This window comes from Panthera pardus, unplaced genomic scaffold, assembly GCF_024362965.1.
Source record: "Panthera pardus isolate Hobbes unplaced genomic scaffold, ASM2436296v1 HiC_scaffold_24, whole genome shotgun sequence".
NCBI lineage: Eukaryota > Metazoa > Chordata > Mammalia > Carnivora > Felidae > Panthera > Panthera pardus.
The window spans coordinates 44,499,142-44,522,747 of NW_026526810.1; the positions used below are offsets into that span (position 1 = coordinate 44,499,142).

At 38.2% G+C, this 23,606-nt stretch overlaps 1 protein-coding gene across 5 annotated transcripts in view; it reads left to right on the forward strand.

Moving 5' to 3' along the window:
- MYO5A (myosin VA) overlaps window positions 1–23,606 on the forward strand; it is a 199,863-nt gene that overhangs the window by 151,414 nt on the left and 24,843 nt on the right. For 2 of the 5 annotated variants that reach the window (XM_053889054.1, XM_053889053.1), the window contains exons 26-33: window positions 1,016–1,159; window positions 1,416–1,469; window positions 5,657–5,884; window positions 10,393–10,493; window positions 13,351–13,431; window positions 15,234–15,432; window positions 17,809–17,883; window positions 19,131–19,224. In XM_053889054.1, the coding sequence (XP_053745029.1) occupies window positions 1,016–1,159; window positions 1,416–1,469; window positions 5,657–5,884; window positions 10,393–10,493; window positions 13,351–13,431; window positions 15,234–15,432; window positions 17,809–17,883; window positions 19,131–19,224 (976 nt within the window). The remainder of the gene's footprint in view (window positions 1–1,015; window positions 1,160–1,415; window positions 1,470–5,656; window positions 5,885–10,392; window positions 10,494–13,350; window positions 13,432–15,233; window positions 15,433–17,808; window positions 17,884–19,130; window positions 19,225–23,606) is intronic. The other 3 variants (XM_053889055.1, XM_053889056.1, XM_053889057.1) reach the window with 3 other exon arrangements.

Consider the following 23,606-nt stretch of genomic DNA (forward strand, 5'->3'; position numbering starts at 1 on the left):
GAAATGTGTAAAGTAGTCAGGGCGCCTGGGTGGCTCAGTCAGTTAAGCCTCCGACTTCAGCTCAGGTCATGATCAAATGGTTTGTGAGTTCGAGCCCCATGTTGGGCTCTCTGCTGACAGCTCAGAGCCTAGAGCCTGCTTTGGATTTTGTGTCTCCTTCTCTCTCTACTCCTCCCCTGCTCACTCTCTTTCTCTGTCTCAAAAATGAATAAACATTAAAAAAAGAGAAGAAAAGAAATGTGTAAAGTAGAAAATGAAACTTTCCCGTAGCACCTCCCATTCTCCGAGATAACCATTGATGACCTTTTAGATTTTTGTATGCCATGTGCTAGATATATTTAAGAGTCACATGCATTTATTTGTTTGTTTGTTTTTGTAATGAAAATAAGATAATATAAATACCCCTACAACTTGTATATTTCACTTAATACTTTTATCTAGGACATATTTATCCACTCATGTATATCTATTTCTTTTTTTTTAACAGCTATAAAATATTTTATAGTATGGTTATACTATGATTTAAGCAACTCTTCTATTGACATTCAGGGTTTTTTTGCCCATTTTTTACAATTGCAAAAAATGCTGCAATGAACATTTTTTTCTATATATTTTTGTGTACTTGTATAAGAATCTCTGCAGGATTAATTCTTAAAAACATATTGCTAGGTTAAAGGGTATACACATTTAAATTTTAATAAGTGCAGTTACCTTGCCCTTTTACAAGGCCTACTTATACTTCCATCAGTATTATATAAGACGCTGTTACTAACACATGGCATTCTCAATCTTTCCGGTCTTTGCCAATCTGACAGGGGAAAGTAGTGCTAATTGTTGCTTAGTTTGCATTTCTCTATTCATTAGCTAGGTTGGATGTGTTATTTATATACTTTTTGGTCATTTATGTTTCTTCTTTAAGTTTGCTCTTTTTTTTTTATTGGACTGTTCATTATTTTCTCATTGGCTTGTACATGTTCTGGATCATCTTGACCATCTTATGATTTCTGGGGTTTAGGAGCCAAGTGAGAAGAAGGTACCTCTGGACATGTCATTGTTCCTCAAGCTCCAGAAGCGGGTCACAGAGCTGGAGCAGGAGAAGCAGGTGATGCAGGATGAGCTGGACCGCAAGGAGGAGCAGGTGCTCCGCAGCAAAGCAAAGGTGTGCAGTGCTCCTCCAGCCCAGGGCTAAGGGCAAATTGAGCTCTGAGCCTGGGACTTTATGTGCAAGTCTGCAATCTCTTCTTTAATGGAAACCCTGCCCAGAAGTACTTTATCTAAGCAGAATTTGGTTCATTTAGTGAGGGCTCAACTCTCCTCACTATTTTCTGTGGAGCAAGGAAATATTCTGGGTAAAAATGTGACAATTAAAATATAACTACTTATTTATAAAGTTTTTAACTTTACATTTTCCCTAGGAAGAAGAAAGACCACAAATTAGAGGCGCAGAACTGGAATATGAGTCACTCAAGGTAATGGGAAGTTACTGCTCAAGGCTTTGAATATCTTGTTTTGGCAAGTAATCTGCTCAGAGCTTCTGTTTTTCTTAGAGAATGTCCTTAAGGGCACCAGAAGTCCTAGCTTCAACCTTATTCAGGCCTTACTTCTAGCCTTGTGTTGTTTCTTTTTGTAGATTCTATTTCACATAAGCTAGAATTGAGTCCAAGCAGATCAGGAGCAGTAGCTGCCATTTGAGGCTATGGATTCTAGCATCAGACTGCGTGGGTTCAAATGCCAGATCTGCCACTATATGGCTGTGTATAAGTGATGTATCTTTTCTGTGCCTCACTTTTCTCATCTATAAAATGGAGATAATGGTAATATTTATATTATAAGACTGTCTGAAGATTATGTGAAGTAATCCAGTAAACTGCTTAGGATAATGCCCAGCACATAGTAAGTACCCAGTGAATGTTGGTTGCTATCATTACTATCATCATTTTTAAATGCCTATACTTTATGTATTAGCTCTAATTCTTACAGTAATCTTAGAGCTAATATGTACTTTAGTATGAAAAGTATATATTATGTAAAATACATATTAGCTCTAATTCTTAGAATAATACTGCAAGTGAGTATTTTAGTTCCCATTTTACAGATGAGAAAATTGAGGCTAAGAGATATAAATAACTTCCCTGAGATCACCCCACTAGAAACCAACAGGAACAGGATTTGAACATAGTTATCTTTGGCTCCAAATTCCGTACTCTAACCACCAAACCCCACTGAAACTACGTATTTGTAGAGGAAGATAACTAGGTATTAGTTTGCTAGGTATTACAGTAGAAACATATTTTGTTTTATTTTTTAGAAACTGTTGCGAGAAGGAAAATGAAGGTAAAGAATTGTCTTCTTAATGGTTAAAGGCAATGTCTATCTAGCAGGCACTGTGTGTCCCAGAGCAGTTGAACACAAGAAAAGGCTCTGATTAAGAAGGAACAGGAGTTCTTAAAATACAAAGCATCTTGGGTAACCCAAGAGTTGAGATTTAAAACAAACAAGAGCGTATTTCTTGATAGAGGATAGATTGTACTTGGAGAGCCTGGCTGACTTAGTCGGCGAAGCCTGCAACTCTTGATCTTAGGGTCATAAGTTCGAGCCCCACAGTGGGGCTTTAATTAATTAAATTTACTTTACAGAGTTTACTTTAATTAATTAAAATTAATTAAATTAAATTAAAATCAGGGTAGGTTGTACTTCACTCAGCTCCTTCCTTTGCTTTCCAGAATCAGAACCTTGTTAGCCCTGTGAAGTTTGGGCTATCAGGCTATCAGCTATCAAAACACCCCTAGCTTTAGCATTTTTTCTAGGTTATTAATCAGGTTATTAGTCTTAAATTTCTTTTTCTCAGACATTTTCTGCCTATGTTTATTTTTTACTGTTTTCTCCTCTTGTAAACTATATTCTAGAATAGTTAGAAAACTATAGCAAGGTTTATGATTATAACCAAAGCTAAGAATTAGAAAAGCCACAAAATAGCATAAGGAAACACATTATTTTAAAGCCTTTATGTGTATTTGAGAATTCCTAGGGTCTCCCTAAACTGTCCTGAGGGTTTTTGCATTATTGTTTTTTTCAGTAATATTACTTCAATCTGGTCCTGATACGTTATTTCCTAATACTGTGATGTGGAACATAATTTACATTAGTAGGACCTGTCCTCTGTGGATTTGCAACTTCCTACAGCCCAGAACTGGTAGCTACTGCTTCCTTTTGAGGCTGCACATCTAGGTGTAGAGAATCCCTGCCCAGCCCACAGTTTCTTTAGTAGCCCTCCCCTTGAAGGCAGTTAGAGTTCTTCCACTGACCTTTAATAAACACTTTACTGATAATACCTCATATTTGCTTTACAGTTTGAAAAGTTTTTCCTACACTTTATCTTAGTCATTGTCACAACTTCTCAGATAAGGTATTTCCTTTTTAAAGGATGCTTAGAACATTTAAGAGATTTGCTATCAGGTGGGTAGAATCTGATCTTGAATACCAGACAGTAGGAAACTTTCTAAATACCCTAGATTCGTAGCATCATTTGTTTGAAAATTAATTCTTACCAAAAAAATGTAGTATTTTAAAATACCCTGAAGAGTAGGTGATGGGCATTGAAGAGAGCATCTTTTGGGATGAGCACTGGATATTGTATGGAAACCAATTTGACAATAAATTTCATATATAAAAAATAAATAATAAATAAATAAGCAAACGTTAAAAAAATAAAATAAAATACCCTGAAGAACCCTTTTGCCCTTTCTAAATTATAAAATGAATAAATCTACTGTTCCTTCAGTAATAGCACTACTTGTGACAGTACTTATGTTTTCAAAGAGAAAAAAGGGTGGCAGCAAAGAGTCATCTCTATTATCCTGACTCTTTTGCCTTTTGTACCCTTTGTCTAAAGGACTAACTCACAATATGGGTCGTATAAGACAAGGATCATATGGGATGGGATGGCACAGGCCCATGGAAAGTAGGATTGTCATCTCCAGATCACACAAAAATGGACAAATAAAGACATTCTGTGGTATGTTAAAAATGGGGCCCAGATCATAAAGTTCCCAGGGATTAGCTTGGTATTTCTCAAAATGTGCTCCCTGGGCCAGCAGCATCAACATCACCTGGTGACTTGTTGGAGGTGCATATTTGTGGATCTCACACCCCAGGGGTGTGAATCAGAAACCCCAAGGGTGAGGCCACACAATCTGTTCTTTAGGTGATTCTGATGCACTGTAAGGTTTGGGAAGCACAGCATCAGACCTTAGTGTCCAAGTAAAGACATTCATATTTTCTCTTGTAGAAAGGAGCAATATGAATCTGATTACCAGGTGATGGGAGACTGGGGATAGGAAGGCTCATTCATTTTCACTTAAGAATAGATTACATCATGAAAGAAAGCATTATATATTCTATAGTAGAAAAAAAAGACTATAAATTGTTTTACTGTAACATGTTGACAGGTTTGGTATGGTGCTACAAACCCAAGGTAGCTGCTCTGGAAGAAACAATAAAATATTTTGTCTTTGACACCCAGAACTGTCTCATTTCCACTGTCGTAAGGCCTTATGTGATGTGCTAAACAAGGCAGCATGGTGCTTTCAAATACCTGTCTGCTTTACTCTTTCCCAGCCAGTATCCTGAGACATTTGTATTTCAGTGTCAGAACGCTACTCTGGGCTGCCATTGCCATTGTTTGAGTGTGCAGAGGGCAATGCTAACTGGTAGCATGGGGATGGCTGGTAGTATGTGAAAGTATGGAGGGGGTAAAGGATGAGTGTGGCCATCTGGATGGCGGAAGGAAGAGGTGACCCATCCCTTCCTCCCACCCTCCCAGGACTTCTGCCAGCAACTTCACAAGCCTGTTACACACATGTCAGTGAAGTTTGAAAAATACACTATTTGTTGTCATCAAAGCACTGAATGGAATTTTGTTAGTTTAAATGATATGGTAATTTCTTTTATTAGAAGTTGAAAGTCTAAGATTTCAATGCTCTTTCCATTCTGCTTTACAAAGGAAATAAGAGGATGCTACTTAAGATTTCAGGGTTCTATTCATCTGAACCTTCTGTGAGCAGGAGCACTGCTGGGAACAGGGCCAGCCCAGGCTTCTGAAGGCTCTGTGGCACTCCCAGGTCAAAGCCCAGCGGCAGGAGCCCAGCCCTGTCTCTGGAACAGAGCCTGCCCACTTCCTGCAGGCACACTCCCACTGCAGCCCTGAGCTCCCACCAGCCCGTGTCCCGTGTCCCCAGTCCTCAGCTGACCCCACCAGGCCCAAATTCATTGGAAATAACCTGACCAGCTGCACCCTCATACCTGCCTTTATATTTACCTGCGAACAAAACCTGGGCTCTAAGAGGACTGGACTAAACTCACCCCTTGGGGCTCAGCAATCCCTCCAAGCCTGTGAACACTCCCTAGGCAGGCCCGGAATAAATGTGACTCTGGAATATGGTTTGATGAAGCAAACTACCATTCACCTTGCTAAATCCCTTTTGATGTCAGCTTTCTTAATTTGAAGAACAGAGTTCCCAGTAGAGCCTGGGAAGCCATTCACTAGGGTAACTCTTACAGTCTTTTCCAGCACAATTCTACCATCTTGGGCGAAGAGAGAATTCCAGTGTAAAGTTGAGGATAACAGCAATGAACTATTCTTTGTCTCTTCATACAGCGCCAAGAGCTTGAATCAGAAAACAAAAAACTGAAAAATGAGCTAAATGAGTTACGCAAGGCACTTAGTGAGAAAAGTGCCCCAGAGGTGACCGCTCCAGGTGCACCAGCCTACCGTGTCCTCATGGAGCAGCTGACCTCTGTGAGTGAGGAGCTCGATGTCCGCAAGGAGGAAGTCCTCATCTTGAGATCTCAGCTGGTGAGCCAGAAGGAGGCTATCCAACCCAAGGTAAGCATGAGCAAGTGACCAAAGTGGATGTCTGGGAACAAGCCTCTTTCTTTCTATCCTTTTCCTCCAGTTTATAATGAAGCAAACACTTAGGAGCATTTTTAGTCTAATTAGCATTTAGTCTAAAGGATATTGTCATTTTTTAAAAAATCTAAATATTGCTTTAAAACTGTTGAAAATGCCAATTAAAGTGAGCAAAAAATAAATGAAATCCCAAGTGATCTTCCAAGTTTCATTTCTCATAAGCAAAGGGCTTTTAAAATTAATCTTGAAGTAGTAATCTGGCCATGATAAATGTTGATCAGAAGTAAAATTTGGAGTGCCTGGCTGGCTCAGTCAGAAGAGCATGTGACTCTTGGTTTCAGGTTCGTGAGTTTAAGCCCCATGCTGGGTGTACAGATTACTTAAATGAATAAATAAGAAATAAGATTTTACTCTTTTTTTTAAGTACATAAATCCATAAATTGTCTTGCTGTGGGAAGGTATTAAATATGAATTTAAAATTAGTTGAAAATTAGTTTAAAATTGTTGAAAATCGCCCTTTTAACTGGAAAGATAACATATAAAAGGCTTAGAAATGAGATCATTGAGTAGAAGTTCCATGGAGATGATTTCTGCTCACTTCAGGGAATTCTGTCTAATAGGGTGAGCTGTCCCAAACCGGGGGCTGGGCGGGTGGGGGGGGGGGGGATGGGTGGCAGGTGAGAGGGGCTGCGTGTAGTGATTCCACAGAAAGGACCCATGCCAGAGGGTATACATGGCCCTTCAAAGTCATTGCTGTGAAGCCTCAGGTAATTTGAGACCCAGTGCTGTCATGTGTTGGTGAAAGATGGGCCTTTTTGTCATTTGCCATCAGAGGGACTCTGGGTAATCATCTTAAAACCTAGCCTGTGTCCCTGCCCATGCTCATGCAGCAAACAAAATGTTACCAAGAATTAGACAATCAAGTAATCCAGCTACATGACATACCATATAATAAATTAACTGGAAGATCTCAGAGTAATGGTAGTTCTGCATGGTGGTTAAAATACTGACTCTGGCACATAACATTTGGGTTTAAGAAAGGCAGATCGTACCTGAGAGATCAACACTGATCCAGAAAATATCAAATTCTGAAAACAAGATATTTGTGACCAAATAATTTGGGAGGGAAAAAACATCCCAGCCATAAATAGAGTTATATAAAGAAATGGGCTTTCTTATTTTACAACAAATCACAAACCATTCAGTCTGAAATGAGAAGATCCTGACAGGGGAATCTTTCCTTTGACCTGGCCCTATACGTCTCACCTTCTCTGTGTCAGTTTGGTTCCCATGACTACCACTGTGGTTGGGCCTTGAGATACAAGCCTGTCTCTGCACACTAGCTGGAGCAGAGTCCAAAATCACAACTCCTCTCTCTAGTTCTTTGGTGACAAAGTGGTATTCTAACAAGAAACTTTAGCTAAAGTTAAGGGAAAGGAAAAGAAAAATGAACCAAGGGACATGAAAACAACCTAGCTAACAGAGCACATAGTTCTGGTATCACACATCCTCACTTACCCAGCTCACAACTACTCTCTAGCCCCTAATGGGATGGCCCTGTCTCCAACTCTCAGGCCCCTGCTCTCCAATTCCCAGCCTACACATGGCAGCAGCTTCTTCTTTGTTTAGAAAAATGCCTGTGACACAGATAAAGACTTTTCAAACCCATGGCTGTCGCACTCAGTTTCCAGTTGCAGAGACTCATTTCACAACTCCTTTGCAGGGCAGTAGTGAGTGACATCCAGTGAGCTAGGTGATAATCCAGCCCAGCCATGTCTAGTTTATCTGCTTCACCCCCAAGTATTCTGGGAGGCTTCACTTGGACCAATGACTCCTATCAGAGCATTACCATAACTCTCACAGACCTAGGATAAGAATTTCACCCCTACACATTAACAGAAGGGTCATTTTCTCACATACTCACAAATGCCCTACAATTAGAAAAACCAAAACAACTCAAATAGGATTTCAAGCAGTTTTTCCTGAGAAGTGAGAACTATCACATATGTATATGCTAATGTCCACCTCATGCCAGTTCCATGAATACTAATTTATTTACAGAGTTGGTTTTAGGAGAGACAACTCATGGGTTTATTTTACAGTTAGCTTTGCTCTGTTATGATGGTGCTCATTGATGGGGTTTATTTATGGAACTAAGGGCTTATTGTTTTCTCCATTTGTTCTTTGTGCTTGCTGGCTTGTGATTTTCAGGATGACAAGGTAATTACAAAATTAAAAAAAAATTTAATAAATACCTTATTTGACCCTAAGTTTTATTTCCCCAATATATGCAATTAATGCTTCTGGCCACCAAGTCTGTTTTGATATTTACAAATTAATTTTCTATTTGACCCTTACATGTGTGAGAAGTCAGTGGAAAAATGATGTAGTAGGCTCCAGTCTGGACAACAGAGAGGTCTCCACGGCTTCTAATTCAGAGTCGGCTCTCTGACTCACTATAGTAGTTATGGTAGGCCATCCACAAGCATGGGGGCTTGGGATGGGAGTCCTGTAACTTGGAGCACACCGAAAAGCTCAGTGTGTCCTGCACTCTTGTCTCGAAGCTCTCGGTTTGTTGGCCAAGGGTGAGAAAGATCCTCAGGAATGGAGTACAGCCTTCCTGGGAAGGGTAGGATTTTCCTACATGGTGCAACCCTTTCTGAACTTCCGGTCACTGGCTTGAGGGGAGACAAACTTTGAGCAGTGAGTCAGGGATTTCCTAACACTTGTGGTCCAAGTCTGATCCCATGCCCCAACCACCACTTCTTAGCTAAGATGGACCAGCTGAGGGAAGGACTGGCTGCTTACTACCAGGAAAGCAGCCTATCAAGAAGTTTATCTTTCCTTTACATTAGTTAATAGGATCAAGTTACCTAATTTACTGAAAGTTTAAAACTACATCATATAGGTATTCAGATATCAGAGAAAACATGTAGCGTCATTTAATATAGGGATTGGGTCTTTCAGAGTTGCTACCTAAATGTCAAAAATCTGAGTACAGCCCTTTGTAGAATAGAAAAATTTTCTTTCAGGGAAAGAGAAAAAAAGTTTTCTATGAAATATGTACTAAAATATTTAGAAATAATAGCTAAAGAAATGCTCTATGTGGTATTTATGGGAAAGATTTTTAAAATTCAGTAAAACATAAGCTCTTGTTAAAGTTCTTATCAGATTATATTTGGTCTTCTCTGAGGATGCATTTATAAACTTACAAAAAAGACAGCATTAGGAGGAAAGTAGGATTTTTTTGAAGTATGTTTCTTAGCAAGATCTGGTCTTGAACTTAGAACTGGTCTCTAAGATCATGGTATTCGAAATGTATTCTATTAAGTCCACTTCATTGGGAGACCTTGCTTTATTTAGAGCAAACATTGACTAACAGATCAGACATATACTATTTAGACCAATAGGATGGTCCCCTCTGTTCTAAAGTGTATTATTCTCTAGAAGCCAGAGAACAATAGTTCTTAGTCTATTCTTGCCCTGATTTAGGAGAGACAGAGAGTAGCCAAGTAGAAGCAAGATGTGGAAATTGCATTGGTTGTCAGACAGATTAGACTAAAAAGGAAAAATAAAAAATGAATTAAAAATGTTGGCAGAAAAGTGCTTTTTATACAAAATCATTAGTAATGCTGACCTGCTAGATATGTATTTCAAAAACTTATGTACCATACTATAATGTAACAGACGGAAAAAGAGTTAGTTGAATAACAGCAGATGGTAGATATTTACAGGGAGCTAAATCATTCCCATTTATATATATTTAAATATGTGAGAAAAAACTTCTAATTTTACTAAAGCGTATCATCCACTTTTTTGTACTGAGCTTTTAATGGAAAGATGAGGTTTATGTCAAACTTTACGGTGTTTTACTGGGGCATTTATTTTATTATAACTAGATGGCAAGTAGTAGAAAGAATAGTTTTGGTCTTTGTCCATTCAGTGTTGCTTGGTGTTTTTACCTAGTTATTGTTGTAATACTTTATGTATACTTGGAAATATATCTATATCTTTATATATTAAGTATACATATACTTAATATATATATACACACTTTGAAATATATATATTTGTGTTATTATATAGCATTAGAACAATTATCAGGCAAGGACACTAAAGAGCTATTTAATGAAATATATATATATACACACACACACACATATATATATTTTTACACATCATGTAAAATACACACAGCCCATCAGTGATTTTATTTACAGGACACTGGTGCTCTAGACTCTCACCACCTTTGTAGTAGAGCAATAGGGATTTTCAAGAGAGGGACTGAAGGTGTCTCTTGCTCTTAGCTACCTGTGCCAGACCCTCCTCTGTAGTTGCACGGGGCCAGGCCTGGCACTCTGGTGGGACCAGGAGCTCTGGGGGAACACATAAATCCTCTCTTCTGGAGGAAAGAGCAATGTTGTGTGTGGTCTAAAGCTTTTGAATTGACTGTTAATGTGGAAATGTGTCATTTCCCCCTTCAGAATACAATGACAGATTCCACAATACTTTTGGAAGATGTGCAAAAAATGAAAGATAAAGGTGAAATAGCACAAGCATACATTGGTTTGAAAGAAACAAACAGGTAAGCCTATTTTCTTTTTATTCATTTTGGTTTAATCATAGTCATGTGTATCTTTGTCTTTAAGCCAGTCTTTTGTACAGTAAGTCAAAGTGTTTATATAGACATCATCTGACCTTTATTAGACACCATCTGACCTTCAGAGGGAATTCAAGGTTTCTAATAAATTCCTCATTAAAATCTCACTTATAATATTGAGGTAGCATTATTGATGAGAGGGATCAAGGGGAATGAATGTTCTTTACATCAAGGGATGATATTTCTGTATTATTTAGGGTCTTAGCCTTGAGAGGAAAACCAATTGCTCACTGTTGGACTGTCTTGGGTAGTCACTTTCATATTTTGTGCAGGATGGTTGGTTATTTGTAAAGGTTTATAGGGGCAACTTTAGCTTTCGGTAATTGAAATTCAGAGTGGAGAGAAGTGAGGAAGTATCTGGAATCATATCAGTGTTGGCCATATCATTCTACAAGAGTACTTGGATGGGACCCTGATATTTAAGACCAAGTATTTGTCACATTTCCTAAGGTGTTTTGAGAAAATCCTAACTCTGATTTTATCTTATTTACCACAAACACAAGTGAAGTTATAGATGGCACTTAGCACCAAGAGCTTTGGGTAGTCTGACTGAAGGTACAGGATTTGCACAGCCACTAAATGATGAAACTTTACTAAAGACTTCCCCTGTAGCTGAGGTTATCACAGAGTGAAGTCTCATCTCTGCAATTCCTTCAGCCTTCCTACCACCCCCACTTCCCAACAGAGCCTCTTTGCCTTTGAACTCTGAACTTACAGGCTACATGCTTAACATGGCCTGTGATGATCACAGAGAAAGATGATTCTGGGGATTTGTGTTACAAGTGTGCAGTCTAAGTCTCCTGCTGTGTCATATCAGGGCTAGTATACAGAAATACTTTACAGACTAAAGAATATTGCCATACAAAATTTAAGGTACTATTCTTGTTTTATGGGTAAGAATGGAGAATGCTTAAAAAGTATTGGATTAAACTTAAATTTTAATTTATGATATAAAGTATAAGCATAACTTCTATGTAAGAATGTGTTAGTATAGAAAGAGCTATATTACACTGTCCACCCATCCACTCTGCTATTCAATCACCAAATATGTATTGCATGCCAGTTTCATGTTAGGCCTTGTGTCACACACTGGGAATATAGCAGTAAGGAAGATAAATGTAGTTCTTGCTTTCACAGAGTTTGTAGGCTGTTGGGGAGATAGCCAAGACAATATGGACATCACTCCAATGACAGTCAAAGTTGTTGAAATGTTTTAAGTAGGAGAATGATATGATATTGGAATTTTAGAAAGCTAGCCCTGGCTTTTATGTTAGAGAACAGATTATAGTAGAAAGAGATTGAAGGCATAAAGACTAGTTAGGAAGCTATTACTGTAATTAAATGACTGATTACAGTGACTATGATGTGATTGGTGGCAGTTGAGATTGAAAGGGGACACTTTGAAAGATACATAAGATGAAGTCAGTAAATCTTGTGGCTTGGATGTGTGGGTGAGGGATAGGGAATTATGGAGGGTGGCTGTCAAGTGTCTGCTTGGATACTTGGTTGGATGTGGTGATGCCATTTCATGATCCTGGGTCTGTGGTGTGGGGAAGTTCAGGGCGGAGATGACCAGCAGATTTATAAGTAATGAATTTAAAGAGCTAGGAAGACATCTAAGGAGAGAAATCCATAGGCAGTTGAAAATATAGATCTGGAATAGGAGAGGTATATAGACTGAGATACAAATTTTGAAGTCATCAGCATATAATAATATAATTGCGACCATGAAAATGGATAAACTCTCCAAGGGGAGATGGTAAACAGAAGAGCATTCTCTGGCCTGTGCTTTATGTACACACCATATAAAGAGAAGTCTAGTAGGAAGAGTAAAAACCTGGACTCTGGAGTCAGATAGCCCTGGGCTCTGCTACTTGCCAGCTGTGTAACCTCCACAGGTATCTTATTTCTAAGACTCAGTGTCTCCCTTTGCAGTGTCGCAAATGATACATGATGGGTTACTAGGAGAACTAAATGAAATCATACACGTGGAAGGATGTAGGACAGTATCTGATGGCAAATACCCCAAAATATTATTTTTATACTCCAGGTAGAAAAAAACCTGTACTTGACTTTGTCATTATTATTTATTATTTATACATACTTTTATTAAAATGTGTCACATCTCTAAAAGAAAAGCAGTTTCTCCAGATCTTAACGTTAATTTTTGACACAAAAAATCTTTTTAAAAATCATGTCATAAAAGCTGAGAACTTTGGACATATACTTATTTATAAGTTACCCCTATAAGAATTTCTTAAGACAGTTTTAAAAATAGGAAAGCAGATTTTATTAAGTGAAAACCAGTTTCTACTTAGAAGACTTAAAGCTTCATTCATTTTGAAATGGATTGTGAAGATTGCCCCATGAAGACAGTAGCTGAAGTTTTTGTTCTATGTGTGTGTGATTGTCATGCTTGGTCTCTAATATAATATGTGACATATAAGATCACTCTGCTAGCTGAATAAAATGTTAAAAACAGAACCTCTTTCTCACCTTTTCATTCATTTCAGATTTTGCAGAAAAAGTACTTCTCACTCCTTGATTATATTTTGTTTTACTTTCTACCCATTGACATGTGATGTTACATGTTACCCATTTTTTAAAAAATTAACCAAAAATAATTTTTGTGATAATGTCTTAAAGTCATTTGTAATTAATAAAAAAAGTCTCATTGACTTAATTAAATATTGGAATACCATGTGCTGCTCTTGTCCATCATCATCTCATGACCGTCCTGTATCCCTTTGTGTTTTGCATTGTTGTTCCTTTTGCATGGAAGATCACCTGCTATGGATTGCCATGAGTTGAATGAGGATGGAGAGCTGTGGCTGGTTTATGAAGGGTTAAAACAAGCCAACAGGTTATATTTGCCTCTTCAAAATGGAATGTTATTAATTTGTTGTTTCTCTTACTAACAGTGTCTTCCTGACTTTAACTTCTATGTTTCTTATACATTAATTGTCTTCCTGGGTAAATTTCAGCAAAACTTAGAACATTCAGCCAACACCTTCTTAAAAATCTTCTCCACTAAGGGATGCAATTAAAGCTGAAATGGATTGATAGTGAATATAGGAATTGCGGGCCATAAGTGAAGGATCTTTCTTTCACACACTAAAATTTGTGAATCTCCCAGTAGGAGTTGGAAAAAAGACAAAATCTTTCAACTAGAGCCCAAATTACCATGGGAGAGATTAATACCTATTACTTAGTGGTTCCTTGTTTGGAATAATGACTAATCTAAAGGACATAAGTACCTGTGGCAATGAGACTGTGCGGTCTTCTATATTAGTACCATGCTGCCTAACAGCAGTGTTGAGTGCATAATTTGGCCTTCTATGTGATTCTTGTGAAATTCAGATATGTGAGACCACAAATCAGGGGGGGTCTCTTGCATTGCTGAAGTTCAAAATAATTACCTAAACTCAACACATTACATGTGTTTAGGGGAAAGCAAATAAAATTGAAACAACAGCAGCTTTCTAACATAGACATTCATCTGCTCTAGGGATATTTGTATTTTTAAAATCTCATAAAAATACCACGTTAGTAATTACATTTTTAAAATACTTAACTTCTTTTTCAAGGAGTTCCTGTTTATTCTGCTTTGTTTGTTCTAACCACAAGCCATCATTATTAACTTTGTGGTGTTATTCAGATTCCTTTGAAATTTTATAATTACTAGATATTTTCAGTCTGTTGTTAACAATTTGCTTGCAATGGCATCACTAACTTTTGCCCAGCAGTTGATAACAAAGGGGATTAGGATAAAAGGACGTCATTTCTTTCTTTGTGTTAGTTAATTTGTAACCATAACTTGGTTCTGTGTTTGGAAAAGGGGTGGATGTAGGAGTGGGGGTGCATGGTAAATGGGGGGTGCTGATATTCTCACCACCAACACCCTGCTCTACTTACAGGCACAGCTGACTTGCATGCTTGCTCAGAGAATCAGTAACCACTTTGTTCATCCTATTAACATCTCTGTTCTAAAACCATGTCTTGTTAGGATTCTGTTATTGATATGGAAGTTTATGGGGGAGAGAGAAGATGACAAATTTAAAATGCATGTATATGAAGTTTTAGAACGATCTGCATTTGGGAAAATCTGTATATATTTCAGAGTCACACTCGAGCCTTTCTGTCCTTCAGAGATAAGAGTAGAAAGTAGAAATGGGACCCTGGGCACACTCTCTGCCTGAAATTAGTAACACTGAAATTCTTAAAGGCATATTTAATTAGATTGGAAGTTTGTAATCTTGCCCTCTGCAGTGTAGAGTTACTCTGTGACAAAGGTATTCTTTGCCAACTTAAATGCTAGTTTGTAAATGTTGTAAACCAGATTAAAGCTGTGTCTTTTAAATTGATTATTTTAGTCATCATTTCTTATAAACTTTTCAAAAGAGCTTAAACTTTTCTATTTGTTAGAGCCTTTGAAGATGATATATTTGTAGCAGGGTCCACAATTCAGAAAGACACAAATATGAGAGCGCTTGTTTCCGTTGCTGGCCCTTGTTTGAGCTTCTTGACTTGAATGAAATCAGAAGTTACACAAACATTAAAGATTCCCCACTCTTCCTGCCCTTGCAAGTGAGCACAAAGTGTCACACCCACCGAGCAGAGACTCAGGTGTCCTCTCCCTTTTCAACCTGTGTGGCTTCTCCTCAGGCTCCTGGAATCCCAGCTCCAGTCACAGAAGAGGAGCCACGAGAATGAGGCTGAAGCCCTGCGTGGAGAGATCCAGAGCCTGAAGGAGGAGAACAATCGGCAGCAGCAGCTGCTGGCGCAGAACCTGCAGCTGCCCCCGGAGGCCCGCATCGAGGCCAGCCTGCAACACGAGATCACCAGGTTGACCAACGAAAATTTGGTAAGGAGAGGCGCCCAGGTCCGTGCATTCTTAGTAGGCAGTGCCTGGCCCTCCAGCACGGTCCTAGTTTCTTTTTGATCAAACACATCCTTTTTGACTGGGAGAGACTCACTGCCTCACACATGATACCCTCTTTCTCTAGCAGAGATGGAGTAAGGAAAATGTGATTGTGTTGGTAGAAATGAAAAAGGCACGTGCACAGGTTGTGTTTCTACAGAAGGCTCTGGCGTGTCTGAGCATTCTTAGACCTAGCTTGGAGGGTCTGGGAGATATCCCCTGACTGTGTGCTGGGCTTTTGCTATCCTTGAGAACTCAGGTGACCTGCTTTCTCCACTTCAGCTTCAGACCCTGCCATTATAAGGAGGTTGTTATGTGGTTGTCACAGTAGAGACCAGGAACAAGCTCTTTTGACCTTTGGTCCCTAGGCAGCCACGAAGGCCATTCCTGCCTCCATCTCTAGCAGACAGGTGGGGTTGGAGTGACGGTCAGGAAAGGTGGTTGGCAGAACGAAGCAGGGGCTTTTGGTGGACATTGGATAGCGTCAGCATACCTGACCCCAGGTCAGGGTGCAGGGACATCAGGATTCAAGTTTATACATTTTTTATTCTAACAGAAGTGCAATGAATTTTTTTTTTTTCTCTTGCCAGATTCTGAGTGCTGGCACAGAATCCAAGTTATTTCTTATTCCTTTTTTTTCCTCTTTCTTTCTTTTACAGGAAATATTTTCTAAAATATTTCTGTCACAAAATAACTTATTACAGATTTTTTAAACCTACTTAAGTTTAATAAATATATTTATTAAATTAAAAGTCATTGAAAAGTTGTAGCTCCACATTTCTACATAAAATCTATATTGTAGTGTCAGCCTAGTTTTGAGAAAAGCTATTAAGAATTGGTAGTGACCGGTCTTTTTTGTTGTTGTTCAGGGTTTAATGACCTTTAATAAAAATAGTTTGGATTTTCTCTGCAGATTTAGCAGTCTGAATTACCACTCCAAAACTCCATTAGTGATCATTTATGTTACAAATAGTTTTCTAGTGTCATCTATTCACCCACCTTTTATTAAATTAGACACAAAACCTAAAAGTATTCTTCTCACTGTCTGTCCCTCTGAGGATAGCTTGCTGCATGAGGCTCTGTTGTGGGAATGGGAGAGGCAAGTGACAGCAGGTGTTGGACTCTTTCCAGAGTGACTGAAATATTACTAATTCGTGGGAGAAAGTATTCTGAATCATGGAATATTTTTTAAATGTCATTTTATTACTCTCAAGTGTATTGTTGCTTAAATTGAACTAACAGTGCTTGAATGCTTAAGTATTGATAAATATGCTAAATTATAATGATTCATCAGTGTATAAATTCTGTGCTTATGAATGATTATCTTAAAATACAAGGTGAAACCGTGAAATCAAGATGCTTCTGGATGGCACGTTCCCAGAGCCTTTTTTTTTTTTTTTTTTTCTAAGTTGATTCACCATTTCTTTTGCAAGCTTGTCTGCAGGATGAATTTTCTTGGCAGTTTTTCATAGCTAATAGAAAAGTAAATCAAGCTTTCAAATTCTAAGGGGAAGAGACTAGTTAATGAGTTTCTCTGAGTTTTAGAAAAGCCTCCTCAAGTCAGCTGCTTCTCATACCTCACTCTGGAGAATGGTTTCAAACTTAAGTGTAGGGAATAATGCACTTTTCAAAACCATTATACAGCTTCTCATTCGTAATTGTGCATTTCTTTAGGAAACACTTGAGCAGAATAGTAAAGCAGCAGTGAGATCTAGGCTTAGTGTTCTTAGAAACCCGACCCTGCGTAACCCTCTTACCCACCTGCCTCCCAACACGAACACAAAGATGGCCTTTCTCCCTCCTCTTGGAAGCATACTCCACAGGCCTTCCCCATGCTGCCTTTCAGGGAAGGAGGGCACGCAGCTTCTCACCAGCCTTTACAACTTCAGACAAGAGTGCCACCTTGCCGTGATTCTCGCTTTCACTTCATTTGCCTTCTTGCCCTTGTCACTACTGCTGACAGTGGAAAAAAAAAAATAGAGCAACTTGTGAGCAGGTCTGAGGAGTGAAATAACAGCTTTATCTGAGGAATAATCGCCACTGCTCTGTTTACCTGCTAAATGATGATGCCTGAGCTGTGTCCTCTGAGCATGTGAAAATATATATGTATGTGTATATATATATATATGCATATATATATATATATATAATTAGAATCATCTATACTGGAAAGATCAGAAGGCAATGGCAGAGCCTTTCAAGAATATATACTTTAATTATTTGGGTTTTAAAAATATTTTTAAATTGATTTTGCTGAGAAGTTGAATTCCCCTCAAAGACACAGAGAAAAACAAATATCCATTGTGCCTGTTTTTTCAGTATTTTGAGGAATTATATGCAGATGACCCTAAGAAGTATCAATCATATCGGATTTCACTTTACAAGCGGATGATTGTATGTAAATTCGGAGTGCATTTCTGTTGTCTCCTTTGCTACTTGTAGCCTCTGTTATTGAACAGCACACTGCTGCCCGCCCCTCCTCAGGAATCTCTTCAAAAACCTTCACGAAACCTGTTTCTTCCCACAGCTGTCTCGTAGCCAGTGGTGTCACCTCTATCAGTGTCTTGCGTCCATTGTCACGTTGGATTTGTTATTAACACTAGGCTTACAGTGTGATGGAAGCAAAATGTGATTTGAAAGATAAAGTACAATCCAAGAAACACAAATGAACACTTTGAAATGTTAGCACCTGTTCCCTTTGACTCAATGGTCTACTATCTAAATCTGTGCTGTCTTAAACTGCAAAGGGAATGAGTATTTGTGTTTGTAAATACTTTTCTTCACCATAACCTGAATAATAACCACGGATATCACTGATTGACTTCTCCCCTAAGCTTCAAGTCTGCTGTTACCCATTTTCTTCTTACTTATTGATCTCTTAACTATGCCTGTGATCTGAGAATTCTGGATTAATTAGCCAGTCATCACAGACTTTTTTACCCCTTCCCCTTGAATGTACTGTGTTTTTTTTCTTTTCTTTTCTTTTTTTTGGGGGGCATGAAGCATTAGGAATTGCTCCCGTTTTTCTCTATGAGAAAAATTATATCACCTGTGAAATTTTACGTGTATGTTATGCCACATGCCACTCTTTATTCTTTCTCTGTGGTTATTTTTTCATCTTACCTTTTAATTCCCCAAACTTCTAAGTTATAGGACCAATTTTAGCATCTCCAAAGGGTGGGTCTCATAGAGACAGTGCTTCTCACACACAGGTGTCAAAAGCCCCAGCCTAAGTTCAACCATCCTTAAAACTTCCCACAGAACTTTTTGAGCATTCATCAAAATTTATTTTGCCTCTTCCCCCTTGAAAGAAAGCATTCCACTGGAAAAGCAGTACATTTTTTGAGCATTTAATTGTTTTACCTACATGGGGTCTACTGGAAAAGACTCCCCAGGGAGCCTGCTCTCCATCACGCTGTAAAGGATCTTATGGCAGTGTGTATTTTAACATTTGGCTTTTCTGGTAGCTGTATTTCCCATGCCTGCCAGTTTTAGCCAGGTGGTGGCTCCACCAGTGAGCTTTTCTGGAGCTTTTATGTAAAACTAACTGCTATTCCTGTGATTTTGTGTCTGCTTTCCTTCTCTGCCTTTTCGAAGGCCCATTTTGATTTTTCTGTTATATTTCTCATTTTAATCTTTAGGATTTGATGGAGCAACTTGAAAAACAAGACAAGACTGTTCGAAAACTGAAAAAACAACTGAAAGTATTTGCCAAAAAAATTGGTGAACTAGAAGGTATTTAAACATGATTTTATAACAGTTGCCAAATCTTGATTTTATATTTGTTATACTAGTGGTCTAACAGGTTTGCATGCAGTTATTAAGGATGGTATTAGACCAGCAAACTTGGCCTCCGTGGAGTGGAAATTTCCATTGCTAGGTAGGGAAAAATGTTCTTTTCATGGTAGTAGTAATTTGTGAAGAGCGAATTCATTCAACAAGCATCTAATGACTGTATTCTTTGCTCCAGACACTGTGCTTGGCAGTATAACATAGAGGTTAAGCGCATGGATTCTATAGCCAAGCTTCTTGGCATCAACTCCCAGCTCTTTTATTAGTCCTCTGATGTCGGGCAAGTTATTGAACCTCTCTATGCCTCAGTTTCCCCACTTGTTACATGGGAATTATCATGGCATCTATCTGACAGTTTGTGAAGATGAAATGAATTAATGTGTATAATGTATTTAGTGTATTTCCTGACACATAGCAAATGCTATATACAACTTTATTATTATTTTTACTGTTACTTCTAGTATTAGGGAAACTAAGATGAGTAAAATTAAGTCTGCATCTTCAAAGAATCTAATAGAGAAAATAAGAGAAGTAAATAAGGAAAAATGAATTATGATTATAAAGAAATAAAATTTCTTTAAGCGTTTCATGGTTTGTATATGACGATGGGAAAACACCTTGAAAAAATGATCAAATACAAGTTGTTATTATATACAAATGAATCTTGTCTTTTGGATCAGTATGCTTGTTCCTTCCCTAGGTATGTATCTAGGTGCCAGGGATATAGCAGTAAATGGAGGTAAAGCCAGGTTCTAAGCATATTCTAACAATGTTCTCGTTGTTCAAGAGATTTAGAGACCCTCTTTGGAATTGCCTTCAAACCTATGCGATTTTGACCAGAAATGATACTGTGCAGTCTGACTACCCATCTGTTCTCTCGGTGTCACTCTGCATAGCGTTTGCTTGGCTCAAAGGATGAAGAGTCCCCAACACTGGGAATGCTCAGAAGAGTCTACCGTGTTAACTCTGTGTGGTTTTCCTTCTTTCAGCATTCCAGGTCTGTCCTGACTGTCCTTTCTGTTTGGTCTTCCTTCTTCTCTTGCTCAAGTCCCGGTCATCCTTTGAGACCAGAGTCATATGTCACATCCCCAAGCGCAGCCTCTCCTGATCATGCAGGCAGGCTTTATGGCTCTGCCCTCTGTGTACCACGATGGCTCACATTTTTTGTGGTTTTCACAGTCGTACTTTTAGCAGTTTTCTGTTTAAATCACTGGCTTCCTCAATGGCCATGAGCTTCCTGAGCATAGGGACCACTTCTTATTTCTCCTTGTTTTCACAGCATTGAGCATAGTGTCTGACCCACGATAATCATTCCTTCAGTATTTGTTGAACAAATAAACAAGTTCCAGAAATATTTAGAATGGCAACATAGGTGTTCACTTTGAAGAGGATAATACTCTTTGGGTATACGAATGTTGAAATATTTATTTAGAAACCATATAGATTACTTTGCAGTCATAATTTATTTATAATCATGTAGCATTACATGATTCATATATTACATTAAAACTTTGAGCCTCCAAATCACACACACACGGACTGTAATGTCTGTCGACAGAACTTTAAAAAATCTTTATTTTGAAAACCTTTCTGCACTTAATTCTGCTTTAATTATATCATGAGATGATAATTAGCAGAGTGCCTGAAAGAACTGATTTTAAGGGTATTAACTAGCCAATTAGTTTTTTCAACTTCTAATGATTTCTTTGCAATACATTAGTAAAATTTCATAAATAACAAAGCCACTTATTATTTTAAGTTTTTACTCAGCTTTTTTTGTTATGTATACTTTAAATTGAGATAGGTTAGAATACCTCAAGAAGTCAGAAATTTTAAGCCATTATCAATCAGAAATCAATCTCATCAATGAAACTATCTTGCCAGCTATGTTCTCAAACCTATAAGTAGCATTTGAGAAACACTTCATAGATTAAACAAAGACATCATTTCTTCAGAAAAGTTATATTTCGAGTTAAATGATATGTATCTAAAGAATAAAACAAAATAGATGTGTGTGACTTGGACATGTGCTGAGTGCAGTGTCCCTCCCCCCCCCCCCCCCAAATTAGAGAATAAAGGTAGCAAGCTCTTCTAATACTTTTCATATCTCCTAATCTCCCATTATACAGAAAATACAGGCAACTTTCTACAACAAAGCATCTTTTAAAAACTAAAAGTTTTCTTGTATTTTTCTCTAAATATAATATACTTAAATTCTTCTGGTTTAAAATAGCAAGACTCTTGCCTCCTCCTATGGGCTACCCTTAATTAAGGAGACTTTTTTAGAAACCAGTGTGGCTTTTTTTTTTTTAAACACCAACATATATAATTTGATATAGCTAAATTGAGAGTGTTTCAAAATTTGATGTGCTTTGTGCTGTATTTTAATCCAGTAGTGGGTGTTCCATGTCAATTTTCATGGAGTCAGGGAATTTATACCTAAAAGAATTCTGGAAATCAGTTAATTATTTCATGGGAATAAAAAACGGAGGTCCAGAAACTGTAAGTGACTGCCAAGGTCTCGGCAGTTAGTAGCCAAACTGGCACTAGAACCCAAGCTTTCCAGGAACACTTAACTCTCCCTTTGTGTCATATTTTCCAACACAACCTCTCTTCTTGTAGGAATTTATTTGACTGTCTCTATTAAGCCTGAAATCAAGATATTTCTGGTACCAAAGTGAGGAAAATTTAACTTTTAAAAAATTATGCAATTTCCTTTCCTTTTCCAGGACAAAAAGGTTCAGGGATATTTTTTTCCCTCGAGTATAACGAATCTAGAAAATAGAAAATAGAGATCGCTTCAGGTCTTTCTAGAAGAAAGTCTGTATTAGATGAAACATTGGACCAAACAACCCCAAGATCTTTTGAGTCTTTGAAAACTGGGGTGTGGTCCTGGCTTTATTCTTTCTGGCCTTATATTTTCCTGATGTTAGATAAAGCTTGACATTTTATTTTAATTAGAAGATAGCTTGCTAAATAAATCAGGTTTGTGTTGAGCTTACATCTATATTTTATCTATGCATTTTTATAAAGACTCAAATCTCTGAGGAGAATTCAAAGGCAGAGAGAAACTTTTAATGAAAATATGGCAAATTTTGTCTCTGACATTTTTTTTTTATTATGTTTTTTTTTTTTTTATTTTTTAATATATGAAATTTACTGTCAAATTGGTTTCCATACAACACCCAGTGCTCATCCCAAAAGGTGCCCTCCTCAATACCCATCACCCACCCTGCCCTCCCTCCCACCCTGCCCTCCCTCCCACCCCCCATCAACCCTCAGTTTGTTCTCAGTTTTTAACAGTCTCTTATGCTTTGGCTCTCTCCCACTCTAACCTCTTTTTTTTTTTCCTTCCCCTCCCCCATGGGTTTCTGTTATGTTTCTCAGGATCCACATAAGAGTGAAACCATATGGTATCTGTCTTTCTCTGTATGGCTTATTTCACTTAGCATCACACTCTCCAGTTCCATCCATGTTGCTACAAAAGGCCATATTTCATTTTTTCTCATTGCCACGTAGTATTCCTTTGTGTATATAAACCACAATTTCTTTATCCATTCATCAGTTGATGGACATTTAGGCTCTTTCCATAATTTGGCTATTGTTGAGAGTGCTGCTATAAACATTGGGGTACAGGTGCCCCTATGCATCAGTACTCCTGTATCCCTTGGATAAATTCCTAGCAGTGCTATTGCTGGGTCATAGGGTAGGTCTATTTTTAATTTTCTGAGGAACCTCCACACTGCTTTCCAGAGCGGCTGCACCAATTTGCATTCCCACCAACAGTGCAAGAGGGTTCCTGTTTCTCCACATCCTCTCCAGCATCTATAGTCTCCTGATTTCTTCATTTTGGCCACTCTGACTGGCGTGAGGTGGTATCTGAGTGTGGTTTTGATTTGTATTTCCCTGATAAGGAGCGACGTTGAACATCTTTTCATGTGCCTGTTGGCCATCCGGATGTCTTCTTTAGAGAAGTGTCTATTCATGTTTTCTGCCCATTTCTTCACTGGGTTATTTGTTTTTCGGGTGTGGAGTTTGATGAGCTCTTTATAGATTTTGGATACTAGCCCTTTGTCCGATGTGTCATTTGCAAATATCTTTTCCCATTCCGTTGGTTGCCTTTTAGTTTTGTTGGTTGTTTCCTTTGCTGTGCAGAAGCTTTTTATCTTCATAAGGTCCCAGTAATTCACTTTTGCTTTTAATTCCCTTGCCTTTGGGGATGTGCCGAGTAAGAGATTGCTACGGCTGAGGTCAGAGAGGTCTTTTCCTGCTTTCTCCTCTAAGGTTTTGATGGTTTCCTGTCTCACATTCAGGTCCTTTATCCA